This window comes from Muscardinus avellanarius (assembly GCF_963383645.1).
Source record: "Muscardinus avellanarius genome assembly, chromosome: 9".
In the NCBI taxonomy this organism is placed as follows: Eukaryota; Metazoa; Chordata; class Mammalia; order Rodentia; family Gliridae; genus Muscardinus; species Muscardinus avellanarius.
The window spans coordinates 53395039-53410977 of record NC_137795.1 but is presented as its reverse complement, the minus strand read 5'-3'; the positions used below and the strand labels follow the sequence as shown (position 1 = coordinate 53410977).

General features: G+C 33.5%; 1 protein-coding gene across 2 annotated transcripts in view; it reads left to right on the top strand.

Moving 5' to 3' along the window:
• Positions 1–15262, top strand: part of HGF (hepatocyte growth factor) — a gene marked incomplete at both ends in the record, with an annotated part of 76444 nt that extends 61182 nt beyond the window's left edge. For both annotated transcript variants that reach the window (XM_080701119.1, XM_080701118.1), the window contains 7 exons: positions 4858–4896; positions 6062–6158; positions 9671–9745; positions 10908–11054; positions 12012–12118; positions 12245–12390; positions 15086–15262. In XM_080701119.1, the coding sequence (XP_080557245.1) occupies positions 4858–4896; positions 6062–6158; positions 9671–9745; positions 10908–11054; positions 12012–12118; positions 12245–12390; positions 15086–15262 (788 nt within the window). The remainder of the gene's footprint in view (positions 1–4857; positions 4897–6061; positions 6159–9670; positions 9746–10907; positions 11055–12011; positions 12119–12244; positions 12391–15085) is intronic.
• Between the last annotated feature and the right edge of the window lie 677 nt (positions 15263–15939).

Here is a 15939-nt window from a genome sequence, read left to right as displayed (position 1 = left end):
GCCCTGTGATTTGGTTTATGAATTTAAGAGATATAGCACTGTAATAATTTTAAAGTTTCCCCCTAAAATTTTCTACTAACATTTTGAAATATAAATCACTAATGTGCTATTGAAATACTTTAGAGTGTTGCTAGTATTTGATTAAATGCTCTTGCAGATAACTCATTTTTATTTCAATGGATACTGAACATTAATTTCAATAAATATTTTCACACTGTCATTTTTCTAACTAATATTTATAGCCAGAATTTATTTATATTTTCTCCCTGGTGAAAGGCTTATAAAATTTATCTTCAGAAGATTTGAGTTTTTATTATTTATTTAACCTCGGAGACTGTATTAATCATTTTCACACTGTACATTTCTTTCACAAGACATGTAAATGGTTTATTTGCTTTTCTAAAATACTTACAAAATAATATTTAACAAATACTTTAAGCTTATCAAATATTCTAAAACAAATTTCAGGAATGTCTGTATGTGTGTATGTGAACACACACACACAAATCACACACACATTTAGAGTGTCTTAAGAAAATCTCAAGTATTGGCTACTGGGAGGATAGTGGTTAAGAGTTTTAGATCAGATTAACTAAGAATCCAAGTTCCTTCACTCGATAAGTGCCTTGGGCAAGTTTCTTAACTTTATTATGATTTTTATTTTGTATAAGCACTCAAAAACTTAATCTTTGTTTTTATTCATTCATTTGAAACTTTTGTGCAGCTATTATGTATACAAGATTATGTACAAAAATAAAGGCACTGTTTCTTAACCTCAAAACCTTTCCAGTATTGGAGGGAAGTATTTCTATAAACAATTGCCAACCAATATAATTATGTAGGTAATATATATTAATATATACATTAAGAATTGAACTACAATTATCTGCTTGGAGAAATATGTGATGTTCATAAAGCTTGAAATAGTCTTGAAAAATTAAGAATACAGTAAAGATATCTTTATTTGTGTTTTCAATAAAAGCCCACACTTAGTTCTAAGGCCAAAAAGATGCACAGACATGCACGGGTATGTGTGAATACACACACACACACACACACACACACACACACACACACACTCTTTCATAGGCAAAACTTTTATCACTAACATGTTTTCCTTCATAAAATGTAAGCTGAACCAATAAAAATGAGATTTATATCACATTTATTTTTTTAGACATAATATGGTAGAGAGAATGGAAAAGTAAAAGAAGAGGAGGGAAAGCAAGAGCATTTGCGAGTGAAACAGAAATAGCCTAGAAATAAATCCCCAAAGTTTTGCTGAAAGTATAACTGGTAGAACCTATAGTGCTTTATAAAAACTCAGAAACCCAGAATTGTGAGAAATCTGATATTAAATGGAATTTCAGCATTTTCTAAGGCATGAGAAGTATTGAATTAGAGGAAAATAAGCGAGTGTTCATTATTGTTTTAAAACTACTAATTATTGCTGGGTATCATGGCGCACACTTGTAATTCCAGTACTTGGGAGGCTGACACAAGAGGGTCATAGGTTTGTGGCCAGCCTCTCAGCTACTTAGGCCTTCTGCAACTTAGTGAGACCCTGCTTCAAAATAAAGAATAAAAAAATAGGCCTGGGGGTGTAGCTCGGAGGTAGAAGGCTTCTGGGTTCAATCTCTGGTTACTGCAAAAAAAAAAAATTCCTAATAATCTATTAATTATAAACCCCATGTTTATAATATATACAAATGTTTAAAATTTTAATTTATAGTACCATGTTAATCAACTGATCACTTTGTTGACCTTATAACTTGATGCTTTGAAATAGAAGACTTCTTATGCAATGAAGGACAGAATGGTTTATTCTTTGGCATTATAACAGAAGAAATATCTAGAAATTTAAATTTTTCAAATAATTGACTGGAATAGAAAAAAACAGTAGCCCCGATGTTCTAATACTATACTCTGCCTTGATCCTTCTCTTTCTCTCTCTTTCTGGATCTCATTAGGCTGCTGCGAATCTCACTATTTACCAAGGCTGTTCTATAACCTGTGATCCTCCTGTCTCTGCCTCCCAAGTATTGGGATTATAGGCAAGTGCCACCATGCCTAGTGATCTTACTTTGTACCATGAATTGAAATTCTAACCTCAACTGCCTCTAGACAATCTTCCCCTGTACTAAGCTAAAGGGAAAGAGCAACAATGAAATTTATATGTTCACCATTACTTTTATTCTTCTAAAATACCTAACTCTTGAAAATGGACATAAATAAAACTGTTTAGAATGTATTAATTCTCTTGAGTATTCTCATAAATAACAATCAAATTTGCATCTATTCCAAAAGGAATCCATGTACCATTATTGTTTTGCTGCTGGTTTGAGCTCAGAGCATTTCCAGGGATTAACAACCAGCTTGGTTTAGACAGTGCCCGACTGAACTCTATGCCATCAATTTTGAACAGTTAGACATTAAGCTTCAGGAAATGTCATGTGTCTCATTCATTATTGCATATGTAGTTCCAAAATCCTAGCATCTTCTAAGCCTTTCTTTTTGCAGCAATTAAACCCCATGAAAAAGGTCATGAGAAAGGAGTAAATTATGAGGAGTTAGGTAGAATTTATATGTAGTTTCTAGTGTTTTCTTTCTTTCTATACTTTTTTTTTTTACTAACATCTGGAATAAAACAATCTTTGAAATATTTTAGCAACAGAACATTTTGTGATCCCTGTTTTTCCATAAATGATGTTAATTTCTATCTTCTATAATTCTTATAGAGGTTTCTGAAGCATATGCAGTCTCAAGTATCCTCAACCACATAAAACTATAAGTAAATTTAAAAAAAAAAAAAAAGAAGCACTGATTTGCTCAAATTACAGTACAAAAAATGGTGGCTGTATAGAAAAGGCCCAAGCAGACACTAATGAACAATAATCCCAATGAATGGAAGGTCCGTTGTGTACAATGTTGAATATTTCGGTAGAATGGGATGGTTACTTGCAGTTAAAAGCCAGTGAGAATGCCATGAGGAGCCGGAGAGATCCTCCCATCAGCATCAGTTCATGGTTCTGTATTAATATAACCATTCTAGAAACAGTAGTATCAGATAGGCATGTTATTAAAATGATTAAGTAGCCAGGCGTAGTGACGCACACTTGTAATCCCAGGATTTGGGAGACTGAGATTGGAGAAATGTGGTTTGTGGACAGCCTCAGCTACTACTTAGCGAGGCCGTTTGCAACTCAGTGAGACCCTGTTTCAAAATAAAGAAAAAAAATTGGGGCTGGGGGTGTAGCTCAGAGGTAGAATGGCCCTGGGTTTCTCCCCAGTACCAAAAAAAAAAAAAAAAAGATTAAGAGAATCTCACTATTTACCCAGGCTGTTAAAAGGTCAATAATTAAAAGGTCAGTAATTAGAATTAGAAAGTAGTCATAACTGAAATACATGACTATGTGAAATGCAGGAAAAATTTATATTAAATTATTTTCAAAGAGCCAGCTTCTTGCTTGTTGTGAATCCTTATTTTAGCTTTTATGTTCTATTTCAACATTTTTATAATTTTTGTAGTATTTTCCCTTTCCTGTTCTCTTTCTACTTCTCTGAGCTGAACATTACCCATTTATACATAATGTATCTTCTTTTTTGCTGAACACAGTTGACATCACAAATCTCTGTAAAAATGACTGGTTGTGGACCTAGGGATATAAAGCAGTAGTAGAAGCCTTGTCTAGCTTTGGAAATTGAACCCTGGGTTCAATTCCAGAACCAGAAATACACAGAAAAAAAAAAAAAAGAAGGAAGGAAGAAAGAGAGAGAAAGAAAAAAGAAAGGAAATAAGGAAGAAAGAAATAAAGACTGGCTACATCTTGCAGTTGGTCATTTAAAGTTGTGAGGTCTAAATAGTGTATACTTTCTGTTGTGATATCCTCTTTGACCTATGAGTCATTTACAAATGTGTTTTTTAAATTTTCAAAAATAAATTTATTGTTTTTGACAATACTTGTATATTTGATTTCTAAGTTGGTTGTGTTATAGAAAATTTGTTTTTAGTGATTATTATAAATATAAATATATATATGCATTTATCAGTTACAGTTTCAGATCTAGCACATGTTTTTTTTTTTTTTTTTTTTTTTTTTCCTTTGGTGGTACTGGGGGTGGAAGCCAGGGGCTTTTCTACCTCCGGGCTATACTCCCAGACCTATTTTATACTTTATTTGGAAACAGGTTCTCACTAAGTTGCTGAGAGCCTCACTAAGTAGCTGAAGCTGGCTTTAAACCTTTGTGATTGTCCTGTCTCAGCCTCCCAAGCGCTAGGATTACAAGCGTGTGCCACCATGCCTGGCTCTTCTTCTTAATTTTAAAGGCACTAAAATATTAAATTAGAATTTATATAACAATGAATGGACTTGTGTGATCCTCCTGTCTCAGCCTCCCAAGCACTGGGATTACAAGTGTGCACCACCATGCCTGGCTACATGTTCAGTTTTGATAAATGTTCCACAGTTTATAAAAATAATGTACTTACCCTGTATAAGTTGGATTCAGGAAAGTATTGATTTTTAAAATCAATAATTCAACTAAACCTTATAAAATTTGAAAAAAAAACAGTATAATTCAGTTAGCCAATTTTCATGCAACCACATATCTGAGAGCCTCGATAGTCATAAAATAAGATGTTTCTCCCAGTAATAAGCACACACTCCCAATATTGTTCACAGAAGATGATACAATGTTACTCAAAAGGTAATGTTATGCTTTATCTTTTAATAAAATGTCAAGCATTTTAGTAAATTATCTAGTTCATGAATACTTGAATTTAATGCGTTGATTTGTTTTATAGAGAGAAATATGTATATATGAATTATGTATGCATTTAAATATTTATATTTATAGGTGAAGGTGATACCACGCCTACAATAGTCAACTTAGACCGTGAGTATATATCTGATTTTCTGTGTGTCACAAATGATGTCATTATTATTCTTCATAGAAAAAAATTATTATTATAACATCCATATTCAAAATACTTCAATCCATTTATTTTTATTTTTAAGCATGTGTTTTCCTATGTGTAGGCAAAAAATACTCAAAGACAACTGAATCCTAAATAGGAAAAATTGACTCTCAAAAAATGGGAGATATTTCCTATGACTTTGTAAAGAGCACTTATATATTCGTTTACTTCTTTTATATACACAGCACTCCAAATGAAACCAGGATGCTAAAGTCAGAAAGGGTGAAGCCAGGGACTGGGAAGCCATTCCATGGTTCGGCTTGCCTTTATCTTTAAAGCTCTTTGCAAACCCTACAGTCTGTTAGGCAAAGATGATGCCATCCGAGAAGTTCTGTTGCTCCTAAGTCTAAGAATCTGGTAGAAGCTGCTTGTTTTTGATTTTCAAATATTCCTTCCCTGAAAAAAGTTTCTCAAGTGTTTTGTTTTAAAATACCACCTGCTGCGCCCTAGGCTAAGGAAGCAAATGGAAATCTATTCTAGACTAGGGAAGAGTACAAAAAACAAGTCAAAGAGCAAGGAGGAGGGTCAGGACAACAAATATCTCCTCCAAAGAATTATGAATTATGTCATTTGGACATCATAATTTGGATCTATTAATGTCATTTGGATACAACTTCATATAATGTTGGTAAAATGTTTCAGAATAACTGGACATTCCTAATGTAGAAATTCAGAATAACCAAAAAGTTTTGTTTTGTCTCACTCTGGCTGTTAATTGCTATTGACATTTAGAAGTAACCACTGTGAATGGTGCTGCTTCACTTTCTGATGAAGCTTGTGAGAGAAATACATCAGTGTTGGACGTGAGGCACATGTTCTTAATACATGGGGAGCAAAGCCATTGTCACTTTCCTAGACACTCTGTCTGCCTTGAGTTGATGAATGTTTCTTTGTCACTCAAAAACAAAGATGTGGATTGCAAGTGATAAGAGCTTAATATGAAACTTTAGTCAGATAATAGTTTTCCCCCCAAATGTTCTGACAAAAAATTACAGTAGTTACATTTGTCTAGCTAATGTTTGCACTTAAGAAAACTAAGAGGTATTGATTATTTCACAATGTTATGTTTGGTCCTATTTTCAGATCCTGTAATATCTTGCGCCAAAACAAAACAATTGCGAGTTGTAAATGGGATTCCAACACGAACAAATGTAGGTTGGATGGTCAGTTTGAAATACAGGTAATTATTAGTAAACAAAAATCATGTATATCCAAACTATTTGTAAAGCCAGATTTCCAGCAGTAAAGTCACACATGGCCATGGACTGTACCTTTGACGGGAGATTCAGCAGAGGAGATCATCTCGGGGACTGATTATATTCTTTCAAAGTTGTAAACCCTGGATTTGTTTTTTATGTTGCTTTTTGTTTTTGCCAGAGATAGCCTTTTAAAATATTTTGAAACTGCCATTGCTCCTGGCTCCAAATACAATTTGGAAATTTAAAATTTAGTCTGGTTCTGGTTAAGCAAAAGGCAATCATACAGAAAACCTTCTTATACCTTAATATCACCATAGTAATTATCATACATATGTTATTAATTTCTAATTCAAGATATTATGACTTTATTTTCTAACACATCTATGCATAATCATATCATATATTTTATCATTGGTTTTATTTTCTCAAAAATGAAAAACTTGAAAGTGAAGATTCGGCTAGGCGTGGTGGCGCACGCTTGTAATCCCTGCGCTTGGGAGGTTAAAACAGGAGGATCGCACAGGTTCGAAACCAGTCTCAGCTACTTAGTGAGGCTCTCAGCAATTTAGTGAGACCCTGTTTCCAACTAAAATATAAAATAGGTCTGGGAGTATAGCCCAGAGGTAGAAAGCCCCTGGGTTCCACCTCCAGTACCACCAAAAAAAAAAAAAAAAAAGAAAGTGAAGATTTGATTAAGAGGAAGATTAACAGACCTCTTTAATAGCTAGTAATTAATAGCTAGTAAGCTAGTAATTTAACAGCTTTGTATTTATCAGTGGGGCTAAGAAAATTTTTTAATGGCAGTAGGGATTGAACCCACAGGCATTCTACTGGCAAGCTACACCTCTAGCCCATTTTCATTTTGAAATACAGTCTTATTAAGGTGCTGAAGGTATTGCTAAGTTGCTAAGGCTGGTCTTAAGCTTGCAATCCTCCTGCACCAGCCTAAGTATTCAGATTACAGGCAAGTACCACTGCACCTGGCTAAGAATTTTTAATATGCCTGTTTCTCAGTGCTCCTAAGAATCAATGACATGTTCTCTATAAAGTCACTTTGCATTATACCATAATAGAAAATTAGGCTTAGTAATTATGCCATAAGAATTAAATATTGAAAATATGATTTAACTTAAAATATATTACTTCTCATATATAAATATATATATATATACACATTCATATATAAATATATAAATATGTTCTGTATGGTCATTAGAATTCTAAGATATCTGCCTATCTATCCCTTTCAGAACTTCATTATATAACATACACAAAATGTGCCTGGTCCTAGCTACATTTTCTCTTGCCTTCTAGACACTTACATTTCTCCTTCCAAGTCTCTGTGCACTTGTTCTTACTTCATGTTACGTTTTTTCCTGCATGTTTTGCATATGAAAATTCCTGCTCATTCTTCAAATCCCAACTTGAGTATCTTTGATTAAACCCTCCTCCTCCCTTCACCTCTAGTCTCCAAAGTAGATAAAGTATATTTGCATGCATGTTTGTCACTTGGAATTTTACTATGATATATAATTATAGTGCACCAGTAAAGGTATATAAAAATACCTAAAAAGTAAAATAAAATGCTATTAAAATTTTATTTGTTTTATTAGCAAAGTAAGTCTCAGGTTATAGGATTTTTCAACTGTGTGACCATTAGTATGTATACAAAAGTGATTTTAACATGTTCAAAAATAATATTCACAAAACACGAGTATATATCGTATTACTACAAAGTCACAGTGACATTAAAATCTAATAGAGACGACTTGAAACTGAATTCCTTTTAGGAATAAACTAATTCTTGACAAGCACGGACTTTACATTCTTTGATATATATGACTTTTGGTCACCGTAATGTTATAGGAGACGGTTGAAGGAACTAAAAAAATAATTCATTGGATTTAACATTTATGCCAGTAATTTCACAGTAGCTCTAGTATATAGTACATGATAGTTCTAGGTAGGTAGTACTAAAATAAAATTATGAAGCTAATTAGAATGTGGAGGTGATTGGGTAATATAAGATTTTATAAGACTAAAATTTGGAAAATGTTTAATTTTATTAATATAGAAAATGTTCTTTATTAGAAAATGATTGTTAGATATTTAATTTTATTTATCACTTAAAATGTTCTAAAAATCCGTATCTCTGAGTTAATTACTGATTCTTGCTAACTCATAATCAAGGGTGGGGGAAGTTATTATTAGCAACTGAGAGATGTACCAGATCATTCATTTGATAGTCTTCACTCTTGGGGATGCAAGTGAAATTGTTTTCTTCATATCAGAGTACTATAAACTCTTAGAAAAAAATGGTTTTTTAAAAAATAAATCCAAGTTCTCAGTAACAACAGCTGTTTAATTATTCTTCCAAAACACATACTGGGAATAGAAATTTAAACTCAAGATATACTCTTATCCTCCTGTGTGGTAAAGGGTATAAATAATTGTGGTCTTAGTCTGGGAATAGTCTAGTATCACCTCTACAACCCTGAATATCTGTAATCTTTAGAAATTTTAATTGTGCAAAGAAGTACTTTTCTATGTTTCTACCAAAAAAGAAAAAATTTACATATTTGGGATATTAGTAAAAAGATGCACCAGTACTTATTATTCTCTAGATATTTTAAGTTTCTTAGCTATTTGTCTTGCAAATTGTTTTATTTTATAAATTAAATATTATGTTGATAGTCTTATACTGAACAAACACATTTATCCAAACCCAGTTATATTTTAACATTTCAAATAATGGTAGGGAAAGAATAGAATAGTATAAAACTGATAACTATTGCTACCACTGGATGGTTTTCAGTGTTTAAATAAAATCTCAAGTTTGCATTTCTCATCAAAATCAATCAATTTAAAATCAAATGCTGGATTTTAAACAGGTATATTTTTTAATTCTAATTATCCTATATTGGTAGCACATTTTGCATTTCACATTGATAGATGTATATATACTTAAATGTGTAAAATTTATGTATATATGCATAAATATAAATAAAATAATATAAATATAAATTGTAAAATTAGCTTAATAAATTGTAATCACATTTGAAAAATGTTAATATTACAGTCAGCAAATACTTTGCTTCAGATAAAAGGATTACTGCTCATTTTATACCAACTGAGTTAATTTCTACATTTTCATGTCTAGAGCATTTATTTTATTTTATTTATTTATTTTTTGGTGGTACTTGGGGGTGGAACCCAGAGGCTTTCTACCTCCGGGCTATACTCCCAGACCTTTTTTTATATTTTATTTGGAAACAGGGTCTCACTAAGTTGCTAAGAGCCTCACTAAGTAGCTGAGGCTGGCTTCGAACCCGTGCGATCCTCCTGTCTCAGCCTCCCAAGTGTGGGGATTACAAGCCTGCGCCACCACGCCTGGCTAGAGCATTTATTTTAAAAAAATGGAGGTAAGAGTTTTGCATGAATTGGTCGACAATCTAAAGAGATAATATTTGTTTCATTTTCCTTTTTCTCACAGAAATAAACATATCTGCGGAGGATCTTTGATAAAGGAAAGTTGGGTTCTTACTGCAAGACAGTGTTTTCCTGCTAGGTAAAATGCTTCTTTTTAAACATTGATATTTGTTTTGAACATTTAAAAATGTTTGCTTTCTGCTTGGCTGTGTGTGTGTGGTGTGTGTGTGTGTGTGTGTGTGTGTGTGGGTGTGGGTGTGGGTGTGTGGTGTGTGTGTATGGTATGTGTGTGTGGGGGGGGTACTGGGGATGGAACCCAGAAGCTTTCTACCTCTGGGCTATACTCCCATCCTATTTTTTAATATTTTATTTGGAAACAGGGTCTCACTAAGTTGCTGAGAGCCTAACTCAGTAGCTGAGGCTGGCTTCAAACCTGTGCAATCCTCTGTCTCAGCTTCCCAAGCGCGGGGATTACAAACGTGCACCATCACGCCGGGCTCTGCCTGGCTTTTAAAAAAGCTTAGAGGTGAGGTTATTTGACAAAGTTTCACCAGCATGGAGTGAACTAATAAATTTCTTTTAAAAATGTAGCCTCTGAAACTTTGACTCACTGGTATTTTTGTATTCAGCACTACCTTCGATTCACCTCTTTTCATGATCAGCATTACTCTGATTTGGGAAAATATTTGCTTGAATTATGTAAATAAGTTATATCTCAACTTCTCACTTGCATTTTATGCCTAGATAGAAATTCTTTATCTGAACTATCAAGGAACTTCTTTCAATCCTCACATCTCCTTTTGTATGTAGAACCAGCCTAAGAATCATCCTGGGAGTAATTTTCAAAGAAAATTAGCCTACAGAAAAGATAAGCAGGAAGCATTGGTATGCTTATCTTCCAGTTCTCACCAAGGTCACTTTGATTTTGTTCGTTAAAAGTACAACCCTTATTAATAAACCAAATACATACACAACTGAGAAAAAGCAAAATTTTCTATAAAACTATAATTCAAGTAAAGGACTTTACCAAGAATTTTCACAAGTGATTCTCTACCAAGTATAATCAAAAGTGTTTTGAAAATAGCCATTTAAAATTTCAAAATTTTTAATATTCCTTCTTCTCATATATGCTTGTAATTTTTAGAATCTCTCGTAACATTGCTCTTTGTCATACTTGGAGTGAAGTTGTAAACTTCGGTTATTGATGCACCCTTTTAAACTAAAACAACAGTACATCTGTACAATATTATACAATTTGGAATCCTATTTTACCTGCCATGTTTTTTTTTTTTTTAATTTAGAAACAAAGACTTGAAAGATTATGAAGCGTGGCTCGGAATTCATGATGTCCATGGAAGAGGAGATGAGAAGCGCAAACAGGTTCTAAATGTTTCCCAGCTGGTGTATGGACCTGAAGGATCAGATCTGGTCTTACTGAAACTTGCTAGGTTAGTTCCTTCCTTTAGAAGATTTTGCATTAGCTGGGCGTGGTGGCGCACGCTTGTAATCCCCACGCTTGGGAGGCGGAAACAGGAGGATCATGCAGGTCCGAAGCCAGATGCGCTAGCTTAAGAGACCCTGTTTCCAAAATATAAAAAAAGTATAAAATAGGTCTAGGAGTGTAGCCCGGAAGGAGAAGGGCTTCCAGGAACCCCCACTACCACCAAAAATAAATAAATAAATAAATAAAAAGAAGATTTTGTATTTTTAACTGAGAATAGAATTATTGGGAATATTGTTCTTTAGCTGTAAGGCTATTTTTGTCTCTCTCCTGTAGATTTATTATCGCCTCTTATCAGTATGCATACACATATGTGTCATATCATATGTGTATACACATATGTGAGTGGGCACATGTGGAAAAACAGACTTGCAAAATCTTCAGGTATGAATAAATGAAATTGGCCTACAGTGTGATTAGCATACCTTAAAACTGACATTTAGTGATGTTAAAATCAAAATAATGATTTGTTAAACAAATATAGTGACCATTTCTTCCTCAATATTAGTAATAAAACGACTCCTCTAATATCTACTTCAAATTTAGTCATTATATCTTAGACATTTCTTATATCTTAAACGTTTCTTCTTTTTCTACATTTTAAGTCTTAATATTGAGCTTACTGTGGTGGCTCATGTCTATAATCCCCGTATTTGGGAGACTGAGACAGGAGGATTGGAGATCTGGAGTCAGCCTCATCAACTTAGCAAGGCTTTCAGCAACATAGTGAGACCATGTTTCAAAATAAAAAATGAAATAGAACTGGGGGTGTGACTTAGTGGTAGAATGCCCCTGGGCTAAACAACATCACACACACACACACACACACACACACACACACACACACATTAATGTTGTATTTAATTTATTTGAGAGGTCTTACTATCATGTTTTCTCATTTCAGACCTGCTGTCCTGGATGACTTTGTTAGTACAATTGATTTACCTAACTATGGATGCACGATTCCTGAGAAAACCACGTGCAGTGTTTATGGCTGGGGCTATACTGGATGTAAGCTACTTTTTAAAAGATGAGGCAATATCCTATTTATTATATATATATATATATTTTGTATTTTTTAATTTTTCTCTGCTTTGCCCTGTGTTCATGAACTGTATATTTTTTGCACCATTCCAGTAATCAACTCTGATGGTCTCTTGCGAGTGGCCCATCTCTACATAATGGGGAATGAGAAATGCAGCCAGCATCATCAAGGGAAGGTGACTTTGAATGAGTCTGAAATATGTGCTGGTGCTGAAAAGATTGGATCGGGGCCATGTGAGGTAAAAAGGAAGTTCTTTATAAAGAGTATATGACTGATCGCAGAATTTCTCATGGGTCTTATGTTTGTCTATTTCTCTCAAATTGATACAATTCTATACCAACCTGTTCTAGGGGAAAGGAACTGAAAAATAACTGTGCATTATTTTGTGCATTTCTTTTAATTAATCATGAGACAACATATGTTTCATTCATAACAAACTATGACATTTTCTCTCAAAAAAACAATGAACGAATATAGCCAGAACAATAAGGGAAAGCTGTACAGATTAGAAGTATTTAATTTTTTTGCCACAATAGTTTGCATTTTTGTAATGTTTTCCTAAATTCATCTTATCCTCCCAAATTCTCCCTAAGTGAACCCCATTAATAATATTAGGAACCTGGTTTTAAAATTTAAATGTGCTTTGAGTTAGACGTGTGTGTGTGTGTGTGTGTGTGTGTGTGTGTGTGTGCGTGTGTGTGAACAAATACTATTAAAACAAGCCTAAAGGTCAGAGTTTATGAATTTAAGAGCTTGGACATTTTCATTTCTTAGGCAAGAGTTCTTGTACCTTGGCAGGGTTCCTATCCCCATTTTACATAGACAAGCTGTTGACTGTTGTTTTAGATGCGTTTTGAGCGTGTGAAGCATGTTCTCCCAGCTTCAGAGATATGGCATTTTGAACACTCTGTGCAGTAAAACAGGAAATGAATTTAATAATAGTGAAATGTACTTTGGTACATGAGAAAATGTATGCCCTTGGTATGGGCATGTATACTGAAATGAGTATGTTATATACCTTGTTCTGAGATTTTCTTCTTAAAGAGAAAACATTTACTGAGTTAAAGAGCTTAGAACTGCTTGAAAGTGATATAGTTAGACATAGATTATGTGTTCATTAATGCATTCAGATTTGGTGTCTTTCCAGAAAATAAATATTACTGAAGGATAGCAAGGGGAGATTATAACAAGGAAAAAATGTACTAGGAAAAAAAAATAAACATACTTTTAAAAAAAAAAAAACCCTAAGAATTCTGTGAGCCGAGATATTTTGAGCTAGACCCAAAGAGGTTATTTAGAAAGTTATGTACTTATCCTAGCCTTTTTGCCATTACTAACATTACTAACAGTGCCCAAACAGCTGTCTTGCAGGCATAGCCTTTAATCTGACTCATCACTATAAATTCTTAATTTCCTTACTTTAGCATTGAAGTATTTGTCCTCCTATCCCACATTTGTTATTTTATCTTTACTGATAGGACTGAATAACTTTAAATCGACTTAACATCTCAAAAATATATTTATCCCCTAGTGTGTGAAAATGCAGACATCATATATGCACTTTAGTAGTTTAACCACTATAAGAAGCTTGAAGGAAGAATTTCTGAAATATTTATGTTAGAAGATCATATATATATATACTTTATATATAAATATTTACATATAAATATTTATATATAAATATTATATATAATATATAAATATAAATATTTATATAATTTATATAAATATTTATATATAAATATCAATATTTATATATAAATATTTATGTTAGAAGATCATATATATATATATATATATATATATATATACTTTAGTAATTTAACCACTGTAAGAAGCTTGAAGGAGGAATTTCTAAAATGTTTATATGTTGGAAGATCATCACATTTATTGAAAGTCTAAGTGAATTGCTCCAAGAGTTCCTATCTAGAATCAATGGTGCATTTGTTTTAAAATCAGTTTTATTGTCTCAAAGGCAATTAATAGAAAGTCTCTTAGAACAACATTTTTATTCTCTTTGATAGTATATTTCGGCAATTTTATTCATCGTAGAATATCCATAGCTTTCTTCTTTCCACCTGCATTGAAAAACTAAATTTTGTGTGATAGTTTTACCTGGCCACGTCAGTTTTAGGGAAATTTAAAATAGTCCTAAACAGTCTTTTTTTTTTTTTTTTTGTGATACTGGGGGTGGAACCCAGGAGTATTCTACCTCCCAGCTACACCCCCAGCCCTGTTTTTCAGTCTTTTATTTTTGAAATAGGGACTCACTGAGTTGCAAAGGGCCTCACTAAGTAGCTGAGGCTTTCTGAGAACTGTGATCCCCCGGTCTCCGCCTCCCAAATGCTGGCATTACAAGCGTGCGCTGCCATGCCTGGCTAAAATTAACTTTATTAAGTGAATTTTTTTGTTTTCTGCACTAAAGTTAAAGAACCCTTTAAGAGGCACACAGATACTCTGGAAAAGCCCTTCCTTTCCCTCCTTCCTTCTCTCCCTCCTTCCTTTTCCCTCCCTCCCTCCCTCCCTTCCTTCCTTCCTTCCTTCCTTCCTTCCTTCCTTCCTTCCTTCCTTCCTTCCTTCCTTTTTTCCTCCCTTCCTCCCTTCCGTCTGCATTGCTGGCTGTCAAACCTAGGACCTTAGGCATGCTGAGAAAACGCTCTACCACTGAGCTATATACTCAGCCCAAGCAAATCATTCTTATATGTGTGTCACATCTACATGTCACACACCACTTTAATTTTTGTATTTATACCAGTATTACTTGGTTAGTTCCACAGAAAAACAACCAAAGGACTAATACACCCATTTTTATCTATTCTTATTTAAGTTGCAGTTATACCCCTCTATAACATGATCCACATAGGATCATGTTAATAAGTTCTGTTTACTTATTTCTAAAATAATACTGTGTGTTGTTACATGTCTTTTCCCAGGGGGATTATGGTGGCCCACTTGTTTGTGAACAACACAAAATGAGAATGGTTCTTGGTGTCATTGTTCCTGGCCGTGGATGCGCCATCCCAAATCGTCCCGGAATATTTGTCCGAGTAGCATATTATGCAAAGTGGATACACAAGATAATTTTGACATATAAGGTACAACAGTCATAGCTGAAGTGTGTCTGAAGCGTCCATCAATACATGATAATTTTACAAGAAGATTTCAGAGAATGTGGAGTTAAAATGTTACCTGAAACAATCCTAAAACAACTACTTGAGTGTCATGTTTGTTAAGATACTCATTAATATATATGGGTGTTTTCTGTTGTTTTGTTTTCTCAGTGTTATTTTGTAAATGTTGAAGTGAATTAAGGTACATGCAAGTGCAGTAACATATCTCCTGAAGATACTTGAATGGATTAAAAATGCAAAGGTATTTTGCTGGATGCAAAAGAGTCAGTGGAAAAGATCAATTATATCCTCTATGCTGCTTTCCAAGGTTACCTTCTTAAGGATGAATAAAACATAAGTTAAACATTTTAACCTCACCAAAACAATTTATACCTTGCATTCCTAAATTGTAACTCGATATTAAGTTATATTACATTTCATATGCCATATGTTAGTATTCATTTCTTCTTGCCGTGTATCCTGCAATAGTGGTAACATAAACACATTTTTAACAAAAACACATACCCATTACACATGCCTGGGCACACATGCGCCATGCACTACAGTTTAAATCATAGTGCATCTAGTATAATCCCTAAATAGCTTCGAGGTATGTATCTGTAATTCTTCTGCAAGAAAATAAAATAGAAATTTCTAAGGACCAATAGAAATTTTAA